At 43.6% G+C, this 24205-nt stretch overlaps 2 protein-coding genes across 3 annotated transcripts; one reads left to right on the forward strand and one right to left on the reverse strand.

Moving 5' to 3' along the window:
* Positions 1–446: 446 nt before the first annotated feature.
* c7b (complement component 7b) lies at positions 447–8453 on the reverse strand. The gene is made up of 18 exons (XM_025002773.2): positions 8278–8453; positions 8152–8204; positions 7886–7961; positions 5911–6052; positions 5674–5818; positions 5206–5344; positions 4986–5114; positions 4402–4645; positions 4076–4189; positions 3828–3994; positions 3497–3725; positions 3210–3381; positions 2928–3015; positions 2187–2319; positions 1479–1670; positions 994–1093; positions 739–917; positions 447–665 (listed from the first exon to the last, which is right to left on the reverse strand). The coding sequence occupies exons 1-18, from the start codon at positions 8281–8283 to the stop codon at positions 487–489; spliced, it is 2487 nt and encodes an 828-aa protein (XP_024858541.1). The 5' UTR covers positions 8284–8453; the 3' UTR covers positions 447–486.
* A 1025-nt stretch (positions 8454–9478) lies between these two features.
* ghrb (growth hormone receptor b) lies at positions 9479–24148 on the forward strand. Of its 2 annotated transcripts, XM_017441017.3 has the most exons (9): positions 9479–9609; positions 14473–14554; positions 19036–19159; positions 20378–20556; positions 20633–20811; positions 20895–21039; positions 21702–21792; positions 21954–22023; positions 22160–24148. In XM_017441017.3, the coding sequence occupies exons 2-9, from the start codon at positions 14482–14484 to the stop codon at positions 22910–22912; spliced, it is 1614 nt and encodes a 537-aa protein (XP_017296506.1). In that variant the 5' UTR covers positions 9479–9609; positions 14473–14481; the 3' UTR covers positions 22913–24148.
* The last annotated feature ends 57 nt before the right edge of the window (positions 24149–24205 follow it).

The raw sequence follows: 24205 nt of genomic DNA on the forward strand, positions 1-24205 counted from the left end.
TCCTGTTGGAGCTCTAAACCCGGTCCTGTTGGAGCTCTAAACCCGGTCCTGTTGGAGCTCTAAACCCGGTCCTGTTGGAGCTCTACATGAATTAATAATCTTTAACGGTTTAAGGAGGTTTTACAACAAAATGTTTAATTTAAAATGGAAATTGTTGTTTTTTTTCTCTTCTCCATCCAATACTTTTATCTTTTAGTTTTTTATTTTTTTTTGACAGGTCAGTTTAATCTTATTCGTCAAATCTCAGCCTCGTTCTTTCAACAAATTTAATTTCTCTATTTTTTCAGCTTTTTCCGCCACAATAACTCCTCTGAATCTGTGACACTGCGTCAGAAAGCAAGAAAATACAGCTTTAAACATTTTCTGACAATGTTTTCTTTATTTTCCACATCAACATCCAGCTTTAATGAAGTCATTTCTCCAGAAACACAAAGAGGAAAAACATCTAAAATATATTTTTATTTACAGTAACTAAGAAAAGTATTTTTACTGCGGGCAGGCTTCTATGCTGAGGACATGGACGCTCTCACCGGCACACCGACGGGCGCCCACCTCACATTCTGTCATGGTCTCTGTGACGCCATCAGCGCCGTGGCTGACGCACAGAGGGGCGGAGCCTGGCGGGCACGCAGCTGGACTCTGGCAGATGCATTTCCTCGCCGATTCTAGAACCCAAACAGGAACGTTAGTCCTGCACACGGCTGTCAGCGGGACCAGGACGTAACAAAAGACGCTCACCTTGACAGACGGAGCCGGGTCTGCAGTCCTCGCAGGATTTGAACGTCTCCTCCGGCCAATCGCAGTCCGTATCGTTGGCCAGCGTGAATTTCCCGCCGAGGCATCGTAAAACTCCCAGCTGACACACCTCTAACAGACGGCGGTTTGATCCGATGCTGGAGCACAGCTGCAGAGACGTCCTGAGACCAGATCCAAGAGAGAAAAATGAAGCGTTTCCTCCAAGTTCTGTGTTGGAACATCAGGAATCCTACTTACGGGCACTGATTTGGCCTTTTACACACACACCCGTCCTTTCCTGGGTTCTCCCACAGATTACACCTGAGAAAGGTGAGAGGAGGGGGCGGGGCTGTCGGCGCTGAGAGCAAAACAGGAAAAGGAGGAACTTTTTTTATAATGTTCGGCTGTTTTGAGCTAGCCTTTTGCTAACTAGTCTTTAGCTGCTTTTAGATCTAATCTGGTGTTTTGGGTCTTTATTTAGTGTTCTGCTACATTTAGCTTTTAGCTACCTTTTATTTTAGCTTTTAGCTAATGTTTAGCTCATGTGTTCTCCTTCTTTTACATTTAACATCAGTTTTAGTTTCTTGTTTTCACGGTGAATTCTTAGCAGAAAATGTTATTTCTCTCGTTCATTTTAAATAATTTCACTCAGATATGTGGAGCTAAACTAGAAGAATTGGTGCCTGAAATTCCACTCTTATTTAGAAGGGCATCTATGACCTTTATTTTGAAATCTGTTTTACCTGGTTTGCAGTGAATGTCGTCAGGAGAAGGGGACCACTGCAGACTGGGATTGCACAGAATCTCGGACCCCTCCTTGTCCAACACCAATCCTGGCGGACAGGACAGGGACACTCTGTCTCCAATCTCATAGTCCTCCCTGGTGGGCGTGGCTATAATTAAACTGTTGATTGGAGGACTTCGACAGGTGGAACCTGGAGGAGAAAATGCTCGATCAGCAGAAAGTAAGAGAAACCAAAACACTAATCTACTGTTTTAGTAAAGTGATCAATGAACGGCTGAACTTTAATGAAACTTTCAGAAAGTACTCAGCTAATCTACGAATCACTGATGTTTTGAGTCAGTCAAGATGGCTGCCACAGCTAACCATCCTTAGCAAACACAAAAAATAAACTCAGTCAATGTTATGAATATTGACCTAAAATTTGGTGGCAGCGGGCGACATGCATTCCTTTAAGGAGTATTAAAAAGTTTGCAATGAACGTAGCCTCCCATGAAGGAATGCATGTTGCCCACTTTTCATGGTGGCGGGTGATAATGTATGAAAGACTCGGATAATGTTTGAGTCAAAGCTTTAAGTAGTTTTTGGTCCAGCTGACACAAGAAAGTGTCTTTTTGGCAAACAACATTTTTTTTGGTGGAATAAATGTTGTTAAATTTGTTTATATTAAACAGTTTCAGGATTTGAAAGAAAAAAACATTTAGTTTACTTTTACAGAACATCTGTCCTGTGCTCCACCTCTGGTTTTCAGCGCACGTGGCCACGGCGTTTCCAACCAGGTAAAACCCGTCGACGCAGGAGTACTGCACCGTGCTTCCAACGACATAAAAGTCCTTCGGATTCTAAAGGAAAGACAGAACGATTATTGCAACAAACATCAGTTTTCTAACATGTTTAAAGTCGTTAAAGTTGGACTTTTAGGTCCCTCTGCAGACATGAAAGTTTTCTTTAACTGTATCCCCACTTCATTGTGGGGTACCTCAGGGTCTCATACTTGGTCTCATGCTCTTCTAGATATATTTGCTTCTAATCGGGTTCATTTTTTTAAAAAATATGGCATATTGTCACCTTGATCTGTTTTCTCACATGACATCTGTGCTGACCACCTTACACTTGTTTCCAGACCATTTCAGGATCAAATTTAAAAATGGGATTACTGGGATTGTGATTTTATGTATTTCTATGGTAAAACCTTTTCCAATCATAATCCAGCCAGGGAACTGGATCAATGCCGTTGGATGATTCAAGATCCAGGCAAAAAAAAAACAAGATGTCAGAAACTACTAGCTGAGTACAAAACATTAATCACTTCACGGTAAGTCAGGAATTCATTCGTCTTTTATTTTGTAGGGCGCTTTGGTCATCTAAAGATGGTTTTAAAATGGTGGCTTGACAAAGGAGAGGAAAATCTAAACAGACAATCACGAGAAAGTCAGTTCCACAATCTCACCTCGATGAACCCGTTCCTCAGGTTCGGATGAAGTCCGCAGACTTTTGGCGGCGGAACAGAAATACCAAAGCACTGAGGCTCCATCATCCTGAGGAGAAATGTTTCAGGATTTTATTTGACTTTAAAGTCTCCTCAGACTAAAGCATTGCAGATTAGTTAGAGTCACAGAGGAGCTTTATTTCTTCTGTGGTTCTGCAGATGAAGACTCCAAAGTTGAGGCTAGCTTGAAGTTTTAGGTTCCAGGAGTCAGACTGGATGAAGGGATGAGTTTTGCATCCTTACTGTAAGTGTTGGATGTCAGGGTCCTCACAGGGATTCTGCTCTGTCTGAGGTCCAACACAGTGACGACCACCTCCTCTGGGGGCAGGGTTGTTGCAGGTTCGGGTCCTTGACCTTTGACCTTCAGAGCAGGGTCTCCAGGAGGACCAGCAGCTCCAGCGGCCATGGATCACACCTGGGTGGGCGAGAGGAAAGGATTACAGTTTAAAAGCTGCCGTGATTGTGAACCCTTGTTGGCCTTGTTTAAATAAAATGGTCACCAATGAACTTTAAATGATCTGATACGATACCTGGCTGTTCTCCGATCACAGCGCCCGTCTCGCAGGCTGGTCCTGAGGTCCCGGGCCGGCAGGTGCAGCGGCACTCGGTGCCGAACAGCAGCGGCTCACCGTTGTTCTGGCAGGGCCGGCAGTGGCAGGGATGCTCCTCTGCCAGGTACTCCTCCGTGGCTCGTTTCAGGTGGAGCTTCTTTAAACCGGAACACTGGACCTCCTTCACCAACTCGTACAGAGGCCGCAGCTGGAAAACAAACTCTGTCTGAACGGGAGGTGCAACCACCGCCAATAATCTTGTTTTTTTTTCCAGTCAGGATGGGGTTTAAGTTGGACAAACGGGACTTACCTTTTGGTTTATGATATCAGGGAAGTCTTTGACAGATGAGGCCCAGTTGTTGTAGATTTCTCCGTTAGCTTCTGGGTTCTTCAGATCCAGAACAGACAGAGCTCCGATGAAGCGGGGATCTCCTCCGAACACGTTGACCTTGATGGACAACTTGTTTGCATTGGTTCCTGTGGAAAGTCGAAAGGAAAACCTGCTCAGAGCGGACTTTGAGTGAATAAATTTGACTCTGAAATGCATCTGTCACTCACGAGAGCTGGTTTCGAAATGTTTCTTCAGACTCTCGCAGGTGGTCTTGGTTTTCTTAAAGAAGAGAAAGCGCTTCACCTTTTTCCAGCACCTCCTGTACTCAATATCTGTTACACCTTTAAACAAACAAGACAGAAGGAAGACACATGAGACGTTCATTTGCAGCGGGGAACACAAACAGCACCTCAAAACTTGTTTTTTGAAAACAAAAAGGAAGTCTAGTTGCTTCCTCTTTAACTGCGTTGAAGCACCATTAGATGCCAGCATCGTGAATCCAGTTTAGTGGTCATTTTAAAGGTTTTTCTATTGATAATAAGAAAGTTCTTACTGTTAGATGAATGTGCCTGTTGGTCCAACTCCAACAAGCCTTGGTATTCCCCTCCAAGTGAACCCTCTGACAGGTAGTGTGTGCCGTACATCTGTAGCACCTGGCGGTAGGCTGAGTAGTCGTAGGTGAGGGGCAGCGAGGACAAGGCCTTCCAGAAACCTTCGGACAGAGTCAGATACTGTGGGCCAGAGTTTTGAAACTGGGCCAGCTCCACTTTATTCTTCATGATTATGAGTCTGTAGGCCTGGACGGGAGAGAAGGGAAAGACTGGAATGTGATTTTACAGGAAGTTAGGCTCCTTTGGACCCAATCCCATTACAAGTCGTGGACCAGTCTTAGGCCCAATCTCATTTCACCCTGTGTCCCCACCACTTATAACTTATTTGTGTATTTAAGTCAAAGGATGGGGTGTCCCTTTACCTTGTAGGCTACTACATAAATATGGAAGTTTGGACATATTGGCTTCTTGAATGGATCCCATTTCCTTTGGGACTGTTTCAGCCTTTACCTTTGACTCAGGGTCAGACCCTTGGGTTGGGGGTAACAGTAGCAACCAAAGCTGAGCTTTCACTAGACCAGGTTACCTTATTGTCGATGACTTCTTTATGAAAGGAACGACGGTCATGTCCCACCACAGCATTGGACTGGATGTGCTGAACGTAGGACCAGGCGCTGTCATAGGACTCATCACTTTCCTCATTGTCTACTTGCACCTGCAGCCAGGAGAGACAACACAGCTCAATGCTGACTTCCATTATAACTGTAGCTCCTGGCTGTTTCTTCACGTGTTTCTGATTGGCTCACCTCAAAGTTGTACCTGAGGATGTTCTGCGGCAGTCGGAACATCACTTTATGGTCTCCGCTGAAGACCTTCCTGCACTGTCCTCCGAAGCTCATAGTGTTGATCACGCCTGCTTTAAGGCGTCCCGTTAGCGCGTCATATCTGGGAGAAAAGACGCAGAATGCTTTTATGGACTCTCAGCGACAGTAGCAGGTGTTTCTCCACATATCATGTCCTGATTCACAAGCAGATGTCATTCCTTGAAGGATGCACATCGTCAGCCATCTTTGATTGTAAGATTTTAAAGAAAAACTCATGAAGTCCATTAGCGTTTGGAGTACGTGATGGAGATGATGTTCAGCTACCACTGCACCAAATCTTGGCTTAATATCTGTAAATCTGACCGAGTTAAAGCCATTTTTGGGTTGGTTAAGGTCGCCAAGCTGTGGAAGCCATCTTGAATCAGGTTGACTCCTCCTGAAACGACGTACCCTTTCCCAGTGAAGTCCGAGTTGGGAGGTGTTTTGTCGCTATCACAGGAATAATGGCTGCTGTCTTGGTCGCAGTTTCGCTCGTCCATGCCGTCCTCGCAGTCCTGGTCTCCGTTACACACCAGAGACTGGCTGATGCACCGACCTGCACCAGGATTAACAAAACACTTCTTCTTTTTTTCCACTATTTAGTGTTTTTAAACTGTAAAAAACACAATCGATTTACTTCATATTTACCCGAGGTGCAGCGGAATCTGTCTCCACAGCCGGCTTCAATGGGACACGTCTTCTGTGGGACACAGGGCTGCTTTTGGGTGGCTTCTCCTGGACATGGCATCCCCCCAAACTGGGCGAACACCTCCACGTATCGAGTCCGCACCTGAAAGGGAAGCCCAGGTGCGAACTGAAGTGAACCGATGGGCCTGCATGTAACTAAATTAACTGACTGGACTGGTCTGCATGTATGTTTATCAGACCCTCCAGGATTTCTTGATGTTGCAACTATTAACGCAAAATCAAGCAAACCCCGCAAAATCGCAACTTTCCCGCAACTTTAACCCAATATTTATTGTTCCTGAAGTGATTCGCCACCGTTTCTGCGGTCTAGTCTCTTCTTTGTGGGTTTGTGTAGCGTGGAATACAAAATAACCCCAAATAACTCAGGAAGAAGACACGTGACGTCACTTCCTGTTAACATCAGAATGCCGGGAGCGTGCAGGAGCAGCAACCGAAGCCAAAATGGCCGCTAATGCTTCACATTTGCCCACAAAGATTTCAGCAAACCAGTTTCCTCCCCAGCTGCAGCTGTTTTGCACGTCCTGCAGTGTAATCATGGAACATAAACGCATCGACAAACACTTTGTGTCTGCAAAACATGTGAGGAGAGCTGCAGACCAGGGACAATCCAGAAATGCTCATGAATGTCAGTTTAGAAGCTATCAAAGTTCTCAAATAAAGCACCTTTTGAGAATGTCAATGTTTGTTGGGAATTATCTTACAAAACTAGGAAGGATTTTGGTTTAGATATTAAAAGTTATGGTTGTTTATTGATTTTAGTAAAAAAAAAATGCAACTTTTAGGAAAATGCTCCGTGAAATCCTGGAAGGATTGATTTATATTTAAATCTGACTGCAGCATTAATTGGATTTGACAGCTTTATTAGATAAATGGATTTAACCAAACTGAACTGAACTAATCTGATTTTATTTTGTTTGCTCTGGATTGAGTTGTTTAATGATTGAACTGGACTGCATTGGACTGAACTAAACTGTAACAAACCAGGTTAAATAATTGTATAACTGAGTGGATTTGAATTTGTCTGCACTGGATTAAATTGTAATAAGATTCAAGTGTTTTGGAATAAAACTATAGATTGAATTGGAATAAACAGGATTGAATTGAGCTGTAAGTAACTGAATTTAACTGGAATTGTAATTTAAAAGGAATATACACTGAATTAGAAGAAACTAGATTTAATTTGAATTTTCTGCATTCGAATAAACCAAATTGATCCGGACTGTGCTGAATTGGAATGAATTGAAATATGATTGGATCTGATTTTTTCTGCTCTGGACTGAACTGTGTTGGATATAATTATATGAAACTGAAATAATCTGGATTCAATCAGAGTAAACATGACTGAACTGATGTATTTGAATATAACTGAACTTAAATCAATTAAATTAAATTAACCTGAACTGAATTGGACCATAAACAAGTGGATCTAAATCCTGCATTTCATAGAGTTTGTCACAGTCTGTGTTTTTGGTTTGTGTTCAGTTTATTTCTCTTCTCCATCTGTCAGTCAGCTGGCCCCGCCCACTTACACCTGGTCCCAGCTGCAACCAATCATCAGCTCCGGGCCTTTTTTTAGTGATCATGATCGATTCACGGCAGCAGCAGATCCAAGGGGGGTGAATACTTTTGCAAGGTACTGTGATTTTTGTTTTTCTGCCAACAGATCCCTCCGGATCTCGCTCGAACTTTAAATTAAAACAGATTAACGGAACCGCACCTTCAGTGTTCCTGCATGTGTTTGTCAAGCAGCTCAACAGAACATCCTGACCCGGAGCCGGGCCCAAACAGAACCAGAGGAACACGAGATCATTAATCCATGTTCTGTTTTTATTTGAGCTAATCGTCTTCGTACTTGACCTGTAGGTGACCTTTCACCTGAGGCAGCGGGCGATAATGTTTCTGTAAGAACCGGTACCTTGGTACGGGTGCAGCCGTCGCACTCGGACCAGTCGCCGAACGACCCCCATCGACAGCTTACAGGTCGCTGACAGCTGACAGGACGGGAAACCAACTTTATTACAAAAAATATTAACAAAGTTTGACTCTGATCTCTGTTAGGAAAACACGGAATCATGAGGAGAATCTTAGAAGCTTCAGTTCTGTGACTACAAAGGTCAGAGTATGAGTTTTCAACCATTAAACTGCAGTAAAATATAAAAATAACTGAAACTAAAAACTTACCGAACAGGAGACAAAAAGGCAAGAGAGAAGAGAAAAGCTGCAGCCGAGTTCAGCTGGAAGCAAACAGGAGAACTTTAACTTTAAAGCCTGATAAACGTCAAACAGGGGAAGATTAATAAGTTTTACCTTCATGATGTGACGTTCAGAGTCCAGTTTTCTCCTCAGGGTCGGATAATAAACCCCAAAGGAGGAGGAGGAGGAGGGGGGCAGATTTCTCAACAGGGTTCAGGGATTACCACAGTGAGGAAATATTTGTCCAAAATAAAAAACAATCCGAACCAGATCCGAGCTGTGTGAGCAGAAACTCCAGGGGCGACGTTGCATCACAGTGTTTAATCTGGATCAACTGCATCAGGACCAAAGGTTAAACAACAACAAACATTTGGACACATTGGACACTTTTCACTCTGTAAACAGAGCTGAAACCCTTAAATTAAGATTTTCCTTTATTAAAATAAACTGAATCTATCATTCAAATATGGCGACAAATGGACTGAATCCCATTTTTGGTTTTAAAATAGTTTTCTTTATGTTGTTTTATTGGTAAATATATAAACTCCTTCAGCACTAACCGTTACTCTGTCACAGCATTAGGCGATGCTGCCATCTAGTGGTGGATTTGATATCATTTTAAACTTCTAATATGGAAATTTACTAAAACAAAATCAACCAAAATCCCCCTAAAATAAATATAAAAAGGTTAGCTGTCCGTCTTATGTTGAGAAATGGTCACAAGTTTTACCTCAGTAATCTTCTTCACCTTTATTTAACCACACAAAACCTCATTGAGATCAAGATCTCTTTAACAAGAACTAATATGAAACAAAACATATAATTAATTTACTAAAATAAATGAGTTTCAACTTAAAACGCAGACGGTTGGCATAATAATGAATTTAACAGTGAGTTAAAACAAACAATGGTTAAAATAAAATATCTATAAAATGGGCTGTCATCACAATAGTCATATTATTTATAATAATAACAGTAAGAAGAATAAAAGTAATAACAATAATAATTGCATTAATAAAAGTGATCCAACTGGTTGTAGTCAAGTCAATTTATTTATAAAGCACATTTAAAACACAATAAATAATAAAAATTAAAACATCAACCTGTAAAAAACTGATATAAATTATGAAATCGATCATAATGAATACATCTGTTGATATAAAATAGGGTTGAACACAGAAGGATTGTTAAATAAATTAGATTAAATAAAGTAATTTGATGGGTTTTTTCTCGCCTGCAGTACCAACCTTCACCAGCAGAGGGCCCCGCCGCCGCCTTTTAACCGCCTGGAGGACCGATTCTTCTTCTTCTGTCCTTAACCCGCTCCGGAGTGTCCGCGCGCGTGCACTGCTGTGTCAGTCCGAGCCGCGGGCAGCAGCTGGACCTCCGGCACCGCGCAGCTGGGTCTCGGTTCCGCTCCTTCCCGAACCGTCCGAACCGGAAACAGTAAGAATCCAGTTTTTATTCCAATCCGAGCCTCGCGCTGAAAGTTGTCAGGAATTAAAGGTTTATTACAGTTTTTATAAATTTAATCTTTTAATTAAACACGAAACAAATCAGATCTTTTCTCTTATTGACTTTTTTTTTTTTATTAAAATTGTTTATTCTGTAAATTTCCACGTTTTTAATTTTTAAAGAAACAACTAAAAATGTAAGTTTTTAAATATTTTCTGCATTTTAAAGAGTAAAAATTAAAACAATTAAAACAATAAATGCAGGAGTTAAATTTAAAGCCATAAAAATAAATAGTTTTTAGCTCTGCTGAGTTCAGTTTAATGTTTTTGCTGATAAAATATTTGCTGAAACTGATGTAATCATATTTTTGCAATCGTTAAAATCGCCCGCCGGTCGCGTTTTTGTGTCTGTTAGCAAAATATCTCTTGAACCACTGGACGGATTTTAGTGAAACTCTCAGAGACTAATATTTGAATAAAAATCTACAATTGATTAACTTTTGGAGTCGATCCGATCTAAGATGGCCGCCATAGCTAAGGGTCCTTACAAAACACAAAAACAGCTACAACTCGGTCAGTTTTACAGCCATGGAGCTAAAACTTGGTGTGGTAGTAGCTGAGAGTCACCCCTATTTATATTTCAAGGGTTTTAAATTTTGCTGTATTTTTAATTAAAACTTTGGCCATAAGTGTTGGCACGGACTCTGCTCGTCTGTTAGCAAAATATCTCACGAACTGCTGGGCAGATTTTAATGAAACTTTCTGACAGTAACTATTGGATGTTTATAAACAACTGATTAATTTTTGTAGCCAACCCGATTCAAGATGGCCACCACAGCCAACTGACTTTAGAATCAACGAAAATGGCTATAGCTCGGCCAGTTTTATAAATATTGAGCTAAGATTTGGTGTGGTAGTAGCTGAGAGTCATCCCCGTCATTTACTCTAACAGATCTAATGATATCGCACAAGGCATGAAAGGCGGCGGGCGATATGCATTCTTTCAAGGACGGCCAGGCCTTAAATGTACAGCTGATTCGGTTTTATAATTCTTCCTGAACTTGTTTGAGTGATGATGTTTAAAACCGAGCCGCAGACTCAAAGAACTTCAAACCAACTTATTCCCAGGAGCAAACTGGACCTCACAGATGTGAAGAGAAGGAGAAAGTTTAGGACCACCGGGAGTATTTTTAGACTCTGCATACCATCCAGGCTGAGTAACCGAGCAGGAATGCTGCACAGATCCAGAAGACCGCTGGAGGCAGTCCGATCAGAACTCTGTCCAAACGGGTCCAAGCTGGACGTTTTAGGCTGGATGTCGATGCGTTTTGTGTCGTTTGTACAGTGGAGCACGGTGGTGGCGTCATCATCATCTGTTGTTGGTTTAAAGCGACAGTTTGGAGTTTCCTCTGATCTGATTGGCTCATAGAAATGATGCGAAGTCAAAACCATGACAGATAAATAATAGAAATTTAAAAGAAATCCAAAAATAAATAACATATTCATAAATAAATAAGAAGTAAAACATCCGAGTATTTTATAAAAGTCCAGCGTCTCTCAGTCCAGACCCCAGGACGTCCCGTCCTCAGAGTCCACAGGAAGTTGATGCATTTTGTCCCGTGTACAGCGCAGCACGGCGGCGGAAGCATCATGATACGTTGGTGAACATAGTTCAGGTTTCTAAACTGCTAAAGCAGCTAATATCTTACCTGTTGCAGATGGCTCTGAGTTCTCCTGTCACAACATTTCAGATGACATAAATAAAAACAGTTTCTGCTCCTCGCCACAGATTTGACCTTTGAACTCCGGGTTCATAAACTCGGGACAGGAACGTTTCTCTGCTTGTTTCAGTTCTGTAAAAACATCCCGATGACTTTCTGATCGTTTCAGGTGTTTATCAGGGAAACTGTGGCTCTTATCGTCAAGTATTTGTACCGAGACGAGACGTCACACTTCTTACAATCAGTAAAACCTCTAATTACAGATTTAATCTGTTCCAAATGATGATTTGCATCTTAAAAATTATGTTTTTAACACTTTATTTCAATTAAAAACAAAACAGAGGATCTGTCACGTTTAATCATCAACACGGTTACTTTTCCTCGTTAACAAAGTCGTTAAGAGCTGAAGTCCAGACTTCCTGGTTAGCCTAGCGTTAGCCTAGCATTAGCTTAGCTCTTAAGCAGCTTGCTAAGCAGCTGAATGAGTGGGAGGCTCAAAGTGTTTACCTCTGGAGACGATTCGTGTAAAGACGTGTCCCGGTCCTCGAACTGAAGACAGTAAAACGTGTTTATCTGCTGCGGAGTCAGAGGCTAACGAAACGATGAGAGCATCAGGTTTTTATCACGTCAGACCAAAGATCTGAATGTTTTATTGGAAACTAAAAAGCAGAAAAATAAGATCCTGCAGTTTAATTTGAAAAACGAACTTTAAATGAAAAGCAGATGTTTTTTTTCCTCATAAATCCAGAGTCAACAGGACAGAAATGACTGGAATTTGGCTGCCGAGGGTTTTTCTTCGAGCAGCTGCTCCCGATGAATCTGTTCGGGAAACATCTGGAGTTCATCTTCTGTCCTCAAAACTCAGAAGGTTGTGAAACGGCCGCGGCGCTCGCTGCTCTTCAGGCTGACATGTGGACGTTTCCTTACAGGGCTGGCCTTCCTGAGGGTTTGAAGCTGGTTTCAAAGGTTTTTTCCGGCGTTAAGCTCTGAAAGCTACAGCTCTGTTTGTGCCATTAGCCACGCCCATCTCCACCTGTTCCTGGTTGGTAATCGGTCCCCTCGGCTCCCTCCCGGTCCGAGCTCCATACGAGCCGAACAGAGCCGGGATCTTCTCGTGTGGGTGTGAAACGATAACTGCTGGTTGGGCGCAGGGTGGCACAGTGGTTGGAGAGAAGGTCGCAGGTTCGCTTCCCGTCCTGGGTGGAGCTTACATGTTCGCCCTGAGCTCCGGTTTCCACAGAAACCTGCTCGTTTAGTTTGTCTTTAACTCTAAAACTGTCCCTGGGAGTGAGAGGACGAATGGTTGGTTGTCTCCATGTGTCCCTGTGATGGACTCAGACCTGTCCACGGTGTCCCCCGTCTCTCTGCTGGAGACAGACAGAGAAAGGAGCAGCAAGGCTGGATGCTTGTCACCCGCCACCTACCACACCAGGATTTAACTCAGCGTCTGTAAAACTGTCTGCGTTTGTTAGCGAAATATCTCCTGAGCCACTGGACGCATTTTAACGAACTTCTCAGAGAAGAAACGTCGGCTGCACGTCGACAACTTGTTACCTTTTGGTGTCGATCCAGTTTTAGATATCTGCCGCAGCTAAATGTATAGATCACACGTGTCAAAGTCAAGGCCCGCGGGCCAGATCCGGCCCTCTAGTCTCTGATTCTTATTTTGCTTTAAAAACTGAGCCTAATTAGTGAAGTTTTCTCTGACAGTGACTTAGAAGCCAACAATATATAGTTTTAATTTCTGTATGATCAGGTTTTTGTCTGTTTTAATGTTAAAAACTTCATTTAAAAGCTGAGTGAGGCGTAAGAAATGGGTGCTAATGATGAGCTTTTTGAAGTTTGATCTATTTATGTGTTCATTAAAGTCTGTTTGCTCTAAATTCTGTATAATCTGTAACTGGGAAAAGATATTTCTATATGGATGATTTGACATAATGCATCTAAAACTACTTAATTTATGTAAATTTTAATAAATATTGATCCTGATCAACCCTTGGCTGGGACCAAACTTTTAATTTTGGCTCCTTGTGTCTCTGGGTTTGACCCCCCTGCTGTAGATCCTGAGCTCCAGGCTGCTGTGGTAGTAGCTGAGAGTCGTCTTTAACAGACTCTCTGAGGGCTAACAGATGTCACAAAGTCTTGCAATTCAGATTATACTTAATGTTGTTTACAAGGTTTCATCAAAACACCTGTAAATCCGTCCTTTCTGGTTATAAAATGATCAAAACCAATTTTTACATCCAGGTGAATCAGATTTTAGACCCGGAAATTTGAGTATTTACTTATTTTTTCCTCTGAGGTGAATAAACCTTGTCCTGGTTTTCTGACACCAGCTTTTAAAAACTGACTTTAAACTAAGCTGTCATTTAAATATAAATCACCGACCTTGGTGTGTATTTGTTGGGAGTAATCTCAGCTTTAAGGGAACACCCTGCTCTGCTCGTCAGGATGAAATGTCAGAAACACTTTGGGACAGAGGCGGGTCATCCGAGCGCAGGAAGCATCGGAACAAGTTCCTCCAGAAAAGAGTCAATAACAGGAGTTCCAAGAAAGGAAACAATGAGTCCAACGAGCTCGTTAAAAACTGCGACTTTTAGGCCGATTAAAGTAACGGAAAAGTAAAACTGATTAAATTAAAGATCCTTGAAGGAATGCATGTTTGCTCACAGGGACTCTCAGCTACTACCACACCAGCGTGGAGCTCAGCACCCGTTGTGTTCGCCTGGTTGGCTGCGGTGGCCATTTTGAATGGAGCTGACCCAGATAACTAATCTGTTTCAGTAGTTTCCATCCAGAGTTTCATGAGGGGTTTTAAAGTAAACCGTTTTTATTTTGGATCTGAAGCAGTCCTCATTAAATCCTATTTTCAGGAGTTAAAACTTTCAGACCTCGTTGTTTATTAAAGTTGTAGGAAGAATGAAAATAACTGTAGAGAAGAGCTGCTTTTCAAGAACTGAATGAGTTCATGTGAAGTGCTCCTCAGCTGTGGTGGGATGGTGGAACGGCGGGATGGTGGGTAGGGCCGCGCTCTGAGGTCTCGGTGGGCTGGACCAGCCCCCCCTGCAGCTGCGGGCTCATATCTGAGGGGCTCGTGTTGAGAAACTAACATTCACCGAATGTTTCCACCACAGCTCAACATCATGGCTGCAGCGCTCGGCGCACTCCTGCTGCTGCTTCACACCTGCTCCGCTTCAGCACTGAGACCAGGACCAGGTAGGCTTTCACTTCCATTGCACCGCAGCACAGGAAGCTGAAGAATCACAGCTCCGGGTTTTATTTCCTCTGCTTTAAAGAAGCAGTTTTAGGATGTAATGAGGGTAAAGACTGAGGACTCCTTCAAACCTGCAGGATTCAGCCTTCATGTTGCACAACCCTCTGGATTTCAGCTGAAGTGGTTTACCAGGAATCCTCTGAGCAAAGGGAAGCTGTTCGGGCTCTGAGGCCCGGACGGTTTCACACACAGACCTGCAGGTTTGGGTCAGGGTTGTTGTTACTCTGAGGTTAGGGTACGACTCGGTGTGGAAAGGGTTGATTTTACGGCTGTCTGTTGGTCAGTGCTGCAGCTTTGTAATCCTGAGGCTGCGGGTTCGAGCCCAGGTTGTGTCAAGAATCCAGCGTAAAACAATTCCCCGAACCTTTCATGTGAGCTCGCTCCCTGTGGCTAAAAAACCTGACTTATTAGCAGAAATCTGCAGCTTTTTGAAGCCGTTTATTAAAGTTCAAACTGCTTGTCTGAAAGGAGAAAATGTTGAAGTTTAAACCAACGAAGCAGCTGTTAAAAGCCAAAAAACTACAACAGAATTAAGAAAAACAGCAGCTACAAATGAAGCATAATTAAAGGATTTATTTTAATCGAGTTGTTTTCTGTAATTATTCCAAAGCTTTAAACTTTTCTTCCAGAACCATCAGAACCATCTGGACCTGCTCCAGTTGGAGAGTTTATCAGAGGACATTTGGAACGTTTTAAACTCCTAAAATAACTTGTCTCGTTTCCCTCTGAAGTCCTCTCTGCCGGAGGGACGACTTCTAGGAACCGGCTGGTCTCTGTGGCTCGGGGGGGAAGGGAGAACCGGGGGAACCGGGCCTGGAGGTCCAGTTCTTGGTTTGGGACCCTCAGGGAGAACTTTGTTTTCTTTTCAACGTTTAAACAGAAACTTTAGGTTTCCTGTTCTGTCCTAAAAAGGTTTAAATTTAACTTTAACTGGACATAAAATTATAAGTTTTAGTTTTACGCAGTAATGTTTTTGTTACGGTGGTTTTTCAAAATAAAGGGCAATCGAGGAGCGTCGTTATTATAAAATAATAAAGTTCAATCTGTGCAAAGAGACCCAACAAACCCAAACTTTCTATTACAGAATTAACTAACTTGAAGGAATGCATATCGCCCGCCGCCGTTCCTGCCAGAGTTTTCTGTGCGATCTGTTCGAACTTTGGCTCCACGTCTGTAAAGCTGAGCTGCAGATATATATATATATATATATATATATATATATATATATATATATATATATATATATATATTTTGTTGTTGGTTTACGTGCTGCAGCCATTAATTACTTCATTAAAATCCGTCCCGCTTCATGAGACACGAGCAGAAACATTATCGCCCTTCTTCTTGTGGTGACAACCAATACTGAGCAACAATAAGGTTATTTTTTGCTGTATTTCTTTAATAAATTGAAATGCAAAGCGTGCAAAAGAAGAAACACAACCCTATTTCTGCGTCTTTGTGCTGAAAGCTTTAATAAAAAGCTGAGCTGTAATCGCAGTGATTGTGTTTGACTGCGGCTGTTTGCCGATGCAGGAAATGGAGCCGCTCTGATGGGTGTAAATAACCCGAGCCGCGAGGCGGAGGAAAACACGCTCCAATCATCGGGAAGACTCTGGACACGGAGACAATAAGAGGACCAAGTTTGTCCTTTTAAAGGAAGTTAATGTTTCCTGCAGCTGGGAGGACGGAAACTAACGTAAACATGTTTACTGCCTTCGAGCCGATGTTACCGTCGAGGAAAACTGTTATCGGTGTTCGAAGTTCACTCTGGATCTGTTTACTTCCAGCGAGCGTGAACTCTGCCTGACAGCTGCTGAGCAAACAGGGAATTAGATCCTCTGCTTTCCAGAGCAGGAGGTCTTCAGATGATATCTGTAAAATCCACCGAGTTACTGAGGTCCACTAGCTGCTGCTGTCGTCTTAAAACCGGTTGACGTTAACTTTCTGTGAGGCAGAAAATTAGGACTAGTTGGAGACAAAAAGGAGTCAAATTGCGTCATAATTAGGACACTGTCTCTAAAACTGACAAAACGAAGGAACGAGTCTTAATTATCACTGAAGACGTCTTTTCCGTGGCGGGCACTAGGACCACGCGGCGCGCCAGTCGAGCCCCCTGCAGCCTCTGCAGCTACGTGCTGAGAGGAAGATTTATTTCAAACAGAACAAAGTAAATGTCAGGTTCACCTGGTGGTTTGTTGACTTTCAGGCTGAGGAAACAAAGTTTTAATGTGCGATCATTAATTCCTCAGCCGTTTATCTCTGTGGTCATCAGTGAGCAACGCTTCTGTGATAAAAAATAATTAACATAATGTTTTCACAGCTACAGGCCGCCTGAATTTATTTTATTTCTGTTTCCTCCTGTTGTTCATTAAAAACCTAAAACTTCTGAATAAAAAGTTCCAATAAGAGATTTTCAGAAAAGATCATTTCACGTTTGTGCACGAATATTTGAACAAAAATATGATAAATTTATCAAGTAAAAAGGTTGTTTCTTGTTTATTTTTTCAATGATTTGGACCTGAGGTCTGTAGAGACTCAGGGCCAAACAGGCAGCTGAGTTTGAGGCAAAAATATTCAAATATCGTCCCGTCTGTTGTTCTGTTTGACCCAAGGTCACACTCCGAATTCACTTAGGTTCTAGTTGAAAAGATGCATTTTTCTCACAGTTTTGTCTTCAAGTAGAGATGTTGGCTTTAAGGATAATTGTTTTCTGCAGGATGGAAACGTGGAGTGCTTTCTCAATCCTCAGTAAAGTTTTTTCTGTCAGCACAAAGCTTCCCTCTAAAACTGAAGAGATTTATAAACCTGCACTCACATGCTCCAAAAATTAGGATAATGTTTAAAAAGAAACCTTTTCAGTTCGTTATCGTTGTTGAATCCATTTAAGTCTGAAAACTAATCCTGATCTTTCTCTGCGAACTGAGTCAGAGACGCCTGACGGAGGTGGGCGGATGGTGTCGGATGGATTTTTCTCTAAATCCTGATGAAGCCCGGTTCCACGGAGCGCTGTGAGCTGGTAAACAGGTTATTTTTAACCCCTGGCTCTGGAGTGGGCCGGCAGCACGCATCATCTGCTGCTCTGAAGGAGTGGTTCTGTTCGCTCTGTTCGCTCTGTGAGCCTCTGTGAGGCGCCGATGCCCTCAGGGACGATCAGTCAACAGAGTTTAAAAAAGAAGGAGAAGAAAGTGCTTTTATAAAGGTAATCTGAGCCGCATTAAAAACATGTTTACCTCCAGCTCAATTCTGTTCGAAACCTGCAGCTGAGGACAAAGATCCAAGTTTTACACTTTAAATATGAATAAATCCTGTTTTTAGTGCAGAGAACCGGACTTTCTGTGCAGGTAAATCCAGCTCCCTCTGCACAGTTCTACAGTCGCAGAGGGAGCGTTTAAGAAGCTGTTTGTTGAAGCGTCGTAATCAGATGCTGAGCCACCTCAGCTGACTCCTTTCAGTGAGGAGGAGCAGCTCCCCCCCCCCATCTCTGCAGCTGAGCCCGGCCATCCTGCAGAGGAAGATTTCAGCTGCTTGGATTCAGGATCTCATTCTTTGGGTCCTGATCCAAACCTGATGGCCAGGTGAGGGGCGGAGTTTAGTCGGATCAGTAAATCCAGAGCTCCGCCTTTCAGCTCACACTCATCTGCAAACTGCCGCAGTGCTCTCTGGTCGGGGCTTCAGAACCCCACCATCTGAGACCCTGAGGTTCCCAAACCGGAGCCTTGGGATCCTGTCCATGAAGACCTGCAGCAGGATCAGAAACAAGGCCGTCCTTCACCGGGGACGAGCTGGACTCTGTGACGAGGACGAGGACATGGTTGGACGGGATAACTGTTAAAAACAACCCCTGCACCCTTAGAGAAGACGGTCATAAACCTTCTCCAGGTCCACAAAAACTGGAAAACTCCCCTGACCCTTTAGCTCCTCGACAAGGATGCAGATCTGGTCCACTGGTCCATGACCTGGACCGAAACCACACCGATCCTCCTGGATCTGTCAGAGCCCCCCTTCTAACAAACAGCTGTAAAAGTTGGGTTGAATTAAACATTAATGAGCAAAGGTGGGTTTTAAAATCTCCCAGTGTGTTCATCTCAGAGAGCCGGTACTGATCCGATGAGTTTCTGAAAGCTGAGGTGTTTTTCTGCAGCTGTGGTCTGGATCTGCAGAGCCACATGACTCACTGTGTGCAGCAGCATTTCTCAGTAAAGAGAAAACAGATTATTCCACGACAGCAGAGGCGCTGAGCCCCCCCCCCCCTCCTCCTCCTCATGACGAGCGGTTAAATGACTTCCAGGAAAACGCTGCGGCCCGGCGCCTCACCAGAATTAGGTTTCAGTTCTGATCCAGCTGCTGAGGCTCGATAAAAACACGCAGACAAAGAGCCTTTCTGGTCTAACGTACATTTCCATGTTTGTCTGTTTCCCTCCAGTCGCCCCCCACCTCACCAGCTGCGTCTCGTCCAACATGGAGACCTTCCACTGCAGATGGACTGTCGGGACTTTCCAGAACCTCTCAGAACCAGGAGCTCTGCGCTTGTTCTACTTTAACAGAATGTGAGGAAAACATTTCCCTCCCTAACAGATTTATGTGCATTTTCCTGCCTTTCCAAGTGACTCAGAGGTGAAAGGTCAAGTGCAGGAGGACGAGAAAACTGCGTGAGCAGAACCTCAGCAGAACCTTTGTTTTCAGCTTTTATACGAGCGAAGGGAAAGAAATGAAATGCAAACTCTGAGTTGTGGTTAAAGCACGACTGAAACGTGATTTCAGACAGATGTATCCAACCCGACCGAGCTGATTAATACCAGGAATGTTTGCACAAACCTTATCTGACACACGCTGGGTCCGACGGGACAAAGTCCACTTCAGGGTTTCTGTTTTTTTAAGGATTCTAATAAAGTAAATTCTGGTTTCTTAAACACTAAAGTTACAGGAAGACTGGGTTTATAAAGTTCTAATATATCCCCAAAAAAAGAACCAACATGTAATTTATAATTAAACAGAAACTGTTTGTTGAGCGCTACCTTCAGCTCAGGATTAAAGGGACAGTTTGAGTTTTCTGAAGGTTTACTTGTTGCAGCTCGTTAAACAACCTGAGTTTGGACGCCTCGAACCCGTCTGTTTGTCATCTTGGTCATGGAACGCAGCCGCGGGACTCGCTCGTTGCTCGGCTGCAGACGCTCCACGTTCGGGTCGAGCCAGCGTCTCCCTGGCCTCCAGCTGTTGGAGACTCGTGAGAAAATGAGGAAACTTTCATTTGGAGTTCGAATGAATTCGTAACGGTCGCCGAACCGTCCCACATTTGTCTCAGGCTTTTCACTTCCTGACTCACGGAAACTAAACCGAAATGCGTAACGGATGTCCGCAAAACTTTAAACTTCCTGCGACTCAGAAAACTGAGAACGTTCACCGCTTGTCGCCGCTCGCTGAGACAAGCTTTCAGGTTCGATTTTTTGTGAGGTTTTATCTCCTGATCTTCTCCTTGACGGTCGATGGCTGCTCAGGGTTCGGGGTGGAGATCAACAGAAGCAGCATCAGTTAGCTATAGCACTTCCTGCAGAAATTTACGATCATTTCTGCTGAAATGTAATGAATGTAACGAGGAATCGTTGCCATGCTGCTGTCAGAGGGAATTAACTGCCAAATGGTGCATTCACTGACCAGAGTGTTGTCAGATTTTTGCGTGTCAGATTGGTTGGGGATGTTTCTGTTTCACAGATGTTCAGATAACATCTGGCGAGTCTGACTGTGTTTCCTTCACCCTGACCCGACAGACCCCCCACCCCCTTCCAGAAGAACTGGAGAGAATGTCCCCACTACAGCGTGGAGACACCAAACGAATGCTTCTTCAGCGAGAACTACACGACCATCTGGACGTCTTACACCGTGCGGCTGCAGTCCGGGGATCGAACCGTCCTTTACGACGAGGCTTCCTTCGACGTCACCGACATCGGTGAGCTCATATCTGTAGATATGCTGCCCGTTTTCTTTTTGGTGACGCTGATGACGTGACGTTTTCTGCTCCGCAGTGCAACCAGATCCGCCCGTGGGGTTAAGCTACACGGTGCTGAACTCCAGTTTGACCGGCTCGCACTTCGACATTATGGCGAGGTGGAACCCTCCGAGCTCCGCCGACGTGGAGACGGGCTGGATGGCGCTGCTGTACGAGGTCCAGTACCGCAGCGCCGACTCCGACCGGTGGCAAACGGTGAGGGGGTTCTGCTGTTCATCACCGAGGGGACATCATGTAACGCTGCGGCGCTTATTTACACGTTTATCCCCCCCCCGCAGACTGACCCGATAAAAAGCACGCAGCGCTCCCTCTTCGGCCTTCAGACCGACGTCAACCACGAGGTCCGGGTTCGATGTAAAATGCTCGGAGGGAAATTCTTCGGAGAGTTCAGCGACTCGGTGTTTGTGCACGTCCCGGCTAAAGGTAAACTTGTGAAAGAGGTCAGAGGTCAGCGGAAGAGCTGCACCTGAACGCCTCACAGCTGCTGACTCACAGTTGTAGTTCCTGTGTGAACGCTGAGTCAGCATTCCTGCTACTCTTTTCCTGTTTGTAGCTTTTTTTACAAATGTTTTTTTGGACTTTAACCCCTTCAGCAACTTTCATACAGAACTTTTAGTTTTTGTAACTTTATGTACTTTTCTCCACGTTGAAATGAAGGATGAGAAACTCTTCAAATCTACTTCAGCTTTATTTTTAGCTCCTGTTCTGTTAATTTTAGCTTTTAGTTACTATTTGAGCCTTTAGCTACTGTTTTGCTCATTTTAGCTTTTGTTCTCTTCATTTAACTTTAGCTTTTTCAACAGATTTCATCCGTTGTTCAGCACTCATCGTTGTATTTTCCAATCAAATATTATTTTTCTGGTTCTATTTTTATTTCTGTAACCTCTTATTAGCTCCTACAGTCGGTTCTAAACATGATGCATTCAAACACCTGGAGTTTAAAGACGTTTTTAGGATGTTTTTTATTTTATTTAACCAAAACATCCCACTGAACCAGCTGGGAGTCGTGTTTTTTATTAGAAGCTATCATTTTATGATCATTTTATGCAGTTTATATTAATTTATGTGCACTTTTTTCCCACCAGTTTCGAGATTTCCAGTTTTGGCTCTGCTCATCTTTGGAGCTCTGTGTTTAGTGGCCGTCCTGATGTCAGTTATCATATCGCAGCAAGAAAAGTAAGTCCTGGTTTCCCATCAAGAGTTGTCAAAACTAATTAAATTATCGGATTTATTTGAATTGTTTTGGACATGAATGAATAAATGTCTGATACTTTGAGCTTGTTTTCCATTTTTCCTGATGTATTGAGTAAAATTAAACTTTAACTTTTTGTTTTCAGGTTGATGTTTCTTCTTTTGCCTCCTGTTCCTGGACCTAAAATACGAGGAATCGACTCAGATCTGCTGAAGGTATGTGAGACAGGTGGACAGGTGGTGGAGGATGATGATGATGATGATGAGGAATCAAACATGGAGGATGAAGATGAGTCAGGATCGGTGTTTTGGAGCCACATCTTGTCTCAGATTGGTTTTCTTTATCCCGCAGAAAGGGAAGCTTCGAGAGCTGACGTCCATCCTGGGGGGTCCTCCTGACCTGAGGCCCGAGCTCTACAACAACGACCCCTGGGTGGAGTTCATCGACCTGGACATCGAGGAGCAGAGCGACAAACTTACGGACCTGGACATGGACTGCCTGGTGGACCGCTCCAGCTGCTCTCCGCCCTTCAGAGACGACGACTCGGGCCGCTCCAGCTGCTGCGAACCGGAGCTCCTCAGCGAGTCAGGTCCGTCTCCCGTCCATCGTCTCGACCCGAACCAGACCCTCGGCAAGGAGCCGCCGTGCCAGAAACCCTCTGATTCCAGTTCCGGGGGCAGAGAGGCGGTCTACACCATGGTCAGCGAGGTCAGGGCGTCTGGTAGCGTGCTGCTGTCTCCTGAGGAACAGACGGAGACGGACCGGAACAAAGACATCATGGTGGGAAAGGATAAAGCAGAACAAGCAGATCACAGGGACTACACCTCGGAGCTCCATGCTGGGAAAATGAGCCCAGAATTATCCAAAGACAACCTCAGGGAACCCTTCCAGACAGGACCAGACCCCAGTCCTGCTCTGTCCAATATGTCCCTGTCCCCACTGCCCCCAGCTCCTGCCTACACTGTGGTGGACGGCGTCGACAGGCAGAACAGCCTCTTACTTACACTGAATTCAGCAGCCGCCCCCTGTCTCACGATCCCAAAGGCCGCGCCGACGCCTGACGGCTACCTGACTCCGGAGCTGCTGGGAAGCATCACACCTTAAACCAGTGAAGAGTAAAAAAAAACAAAAACCTTCTGAAGATTTCACATTAAAGGGACGGGAGGACAGTTCCTGGACTGTGGAGGGCCCAGGGGCTGAATATAAATAGTTTGAGGGGGCCTCCTCAGACTGACAGGGTTGAAGGTTCTGGTATGTGCACCACTGTGGGCCACGGTCCAGTCCTGAAACCGAAGCCCTCAAAGAAAGCTGGACTTCAGGGGGTCGATTTTCACTCCCCCAGGACACGGTAATCCTAAGTGCTTTAATAAAAGTTAACTGGAGATAAAAGCTCCAGTTGTCCTTGTTTAGAGTCCCAAAGTAGAAATTTGTTACATGAAGCCAGAAATGTTTCCTAACTGCCTGACAAACGTTACTTTCCTGTGATGCTTCGGCTGCCATGTTTGCCTGTTTAAATATTGGAACAGGAAGGACGGATTTATTTGGATTCCCTTTAAATTTAAGGTCATGTTTGTTTTTCTTTGATCTCGGTTTCTGTTAAAAAAAGGTTTTCTCTATCTGCCGAATGTTCTGCTTCGATTTGTGTCGATTCTCAGAAACGAATCACTGGACGCACGTTAACGTCGGAGTCAAGATGGCTGCCGCAGCATTCGCAGCAACGCCTGTGAGTCAGTGCATGTTGTAGTAACTGAGAGTCATCCCTAACTTACACTCTGAGCTGTAACACATCACACAAAGACTGATTAAAACTCTGACATGCAAGGTGGCGGGCGACAAGCATTCCTTCAGGGAATCCTTTTTCTCTTCAGTATTAATACAGAGTATAACCAAAGCCCCTTTTTGTTTAGGGTGTATTTAATTACACACTTTGTACATTTTAAAGCTATTTTTCAAAAGGTCAGACAGTAACACATGTAGCATAAAACCAAACGTTTTAAACTTTTGTTTTGTTGTTGTTTTTTTATTGTATTTTAGGTCAACAGTTGCTCAGGAAACTGTTACAGTCACCAATAAACAACTCAGTAATTTTATAGAAGCATGAATTATCTGTTAAAAAGGTTGAAAAGGGAGTGAAGTGCTTATTTTATTTTATTTTATTTACTTTTATTATTTGAAACCGAAATGTTTCAAAGGCAAGTTGGTTTTAAAGTGCTGATTTCAACGTTTTCATGTTGTTTTTTTGTTTGTTTTTACCAGTTTCTCATACATGTTTGTATATAATGCATTAAAGTTGTTTATATGGTCATTTTTGTTAAACTCAAATAAACAACTTTCAAACTATTCTTTTTTTTCTAATAAATTCGACATAAAAGCAAGAAAACTCTAATTTTCTGAAAG

The sequence above is a fragment of the Kryptolebias marmoratus genome, linkage group LG14 (assembly GCF_001649575.2).
Source record: "Kryptolebias marmoratus isolate JLee-2015 linkage group LG14, ASM164957v2, whole genome shotgun sequence".
Lineage (NCBI taxonomy): Eukaryota > Metazoa > Chordata > Actinopteri > Cyprinodontiformes > Rivulidae > Kryptolebias > Kryptolebias marmoratus.

Coding starts and splice junctions, on each gene's coding strand:
- c7b (XM_025002773.2), bottom strand. Junction 5,115..5,205: donor TCCTCAGGTACAACTTTGAG/GTGAGCCAATCA, acceptor TCCTGGCTGCAG/GTGCAAGTAGACAATGAGGA. Junction 3,726..3,827: donor CTGATATCATAAACCAAAAG/GTAAGTCCCGTT, acceptor TTTGTTTTCCAG/CTGCGGCCTCTGTACGAGTT.
- ghrb (XM_017441017.3), top strand. CDS start 14,482: ATGGCTGCAGCGCTCGGCGCACTCCTGCTGCTGCTTCACACCTGCTCC. Junction 14,555..19,035: donor AGCACTGAGACCAGGACCAG/GTAGGCTTTCAC, acceptor GTTTCCCTCCAG/TCGCCCCCCACCTCACCAGC. Junction 19,160..20,377: donor TTGTTCTACTTTAACAGAAT/GTGAGGAAAACA, acceptor CTGACCCGACAG/ACCCCCCACCCCCTTCCAGA.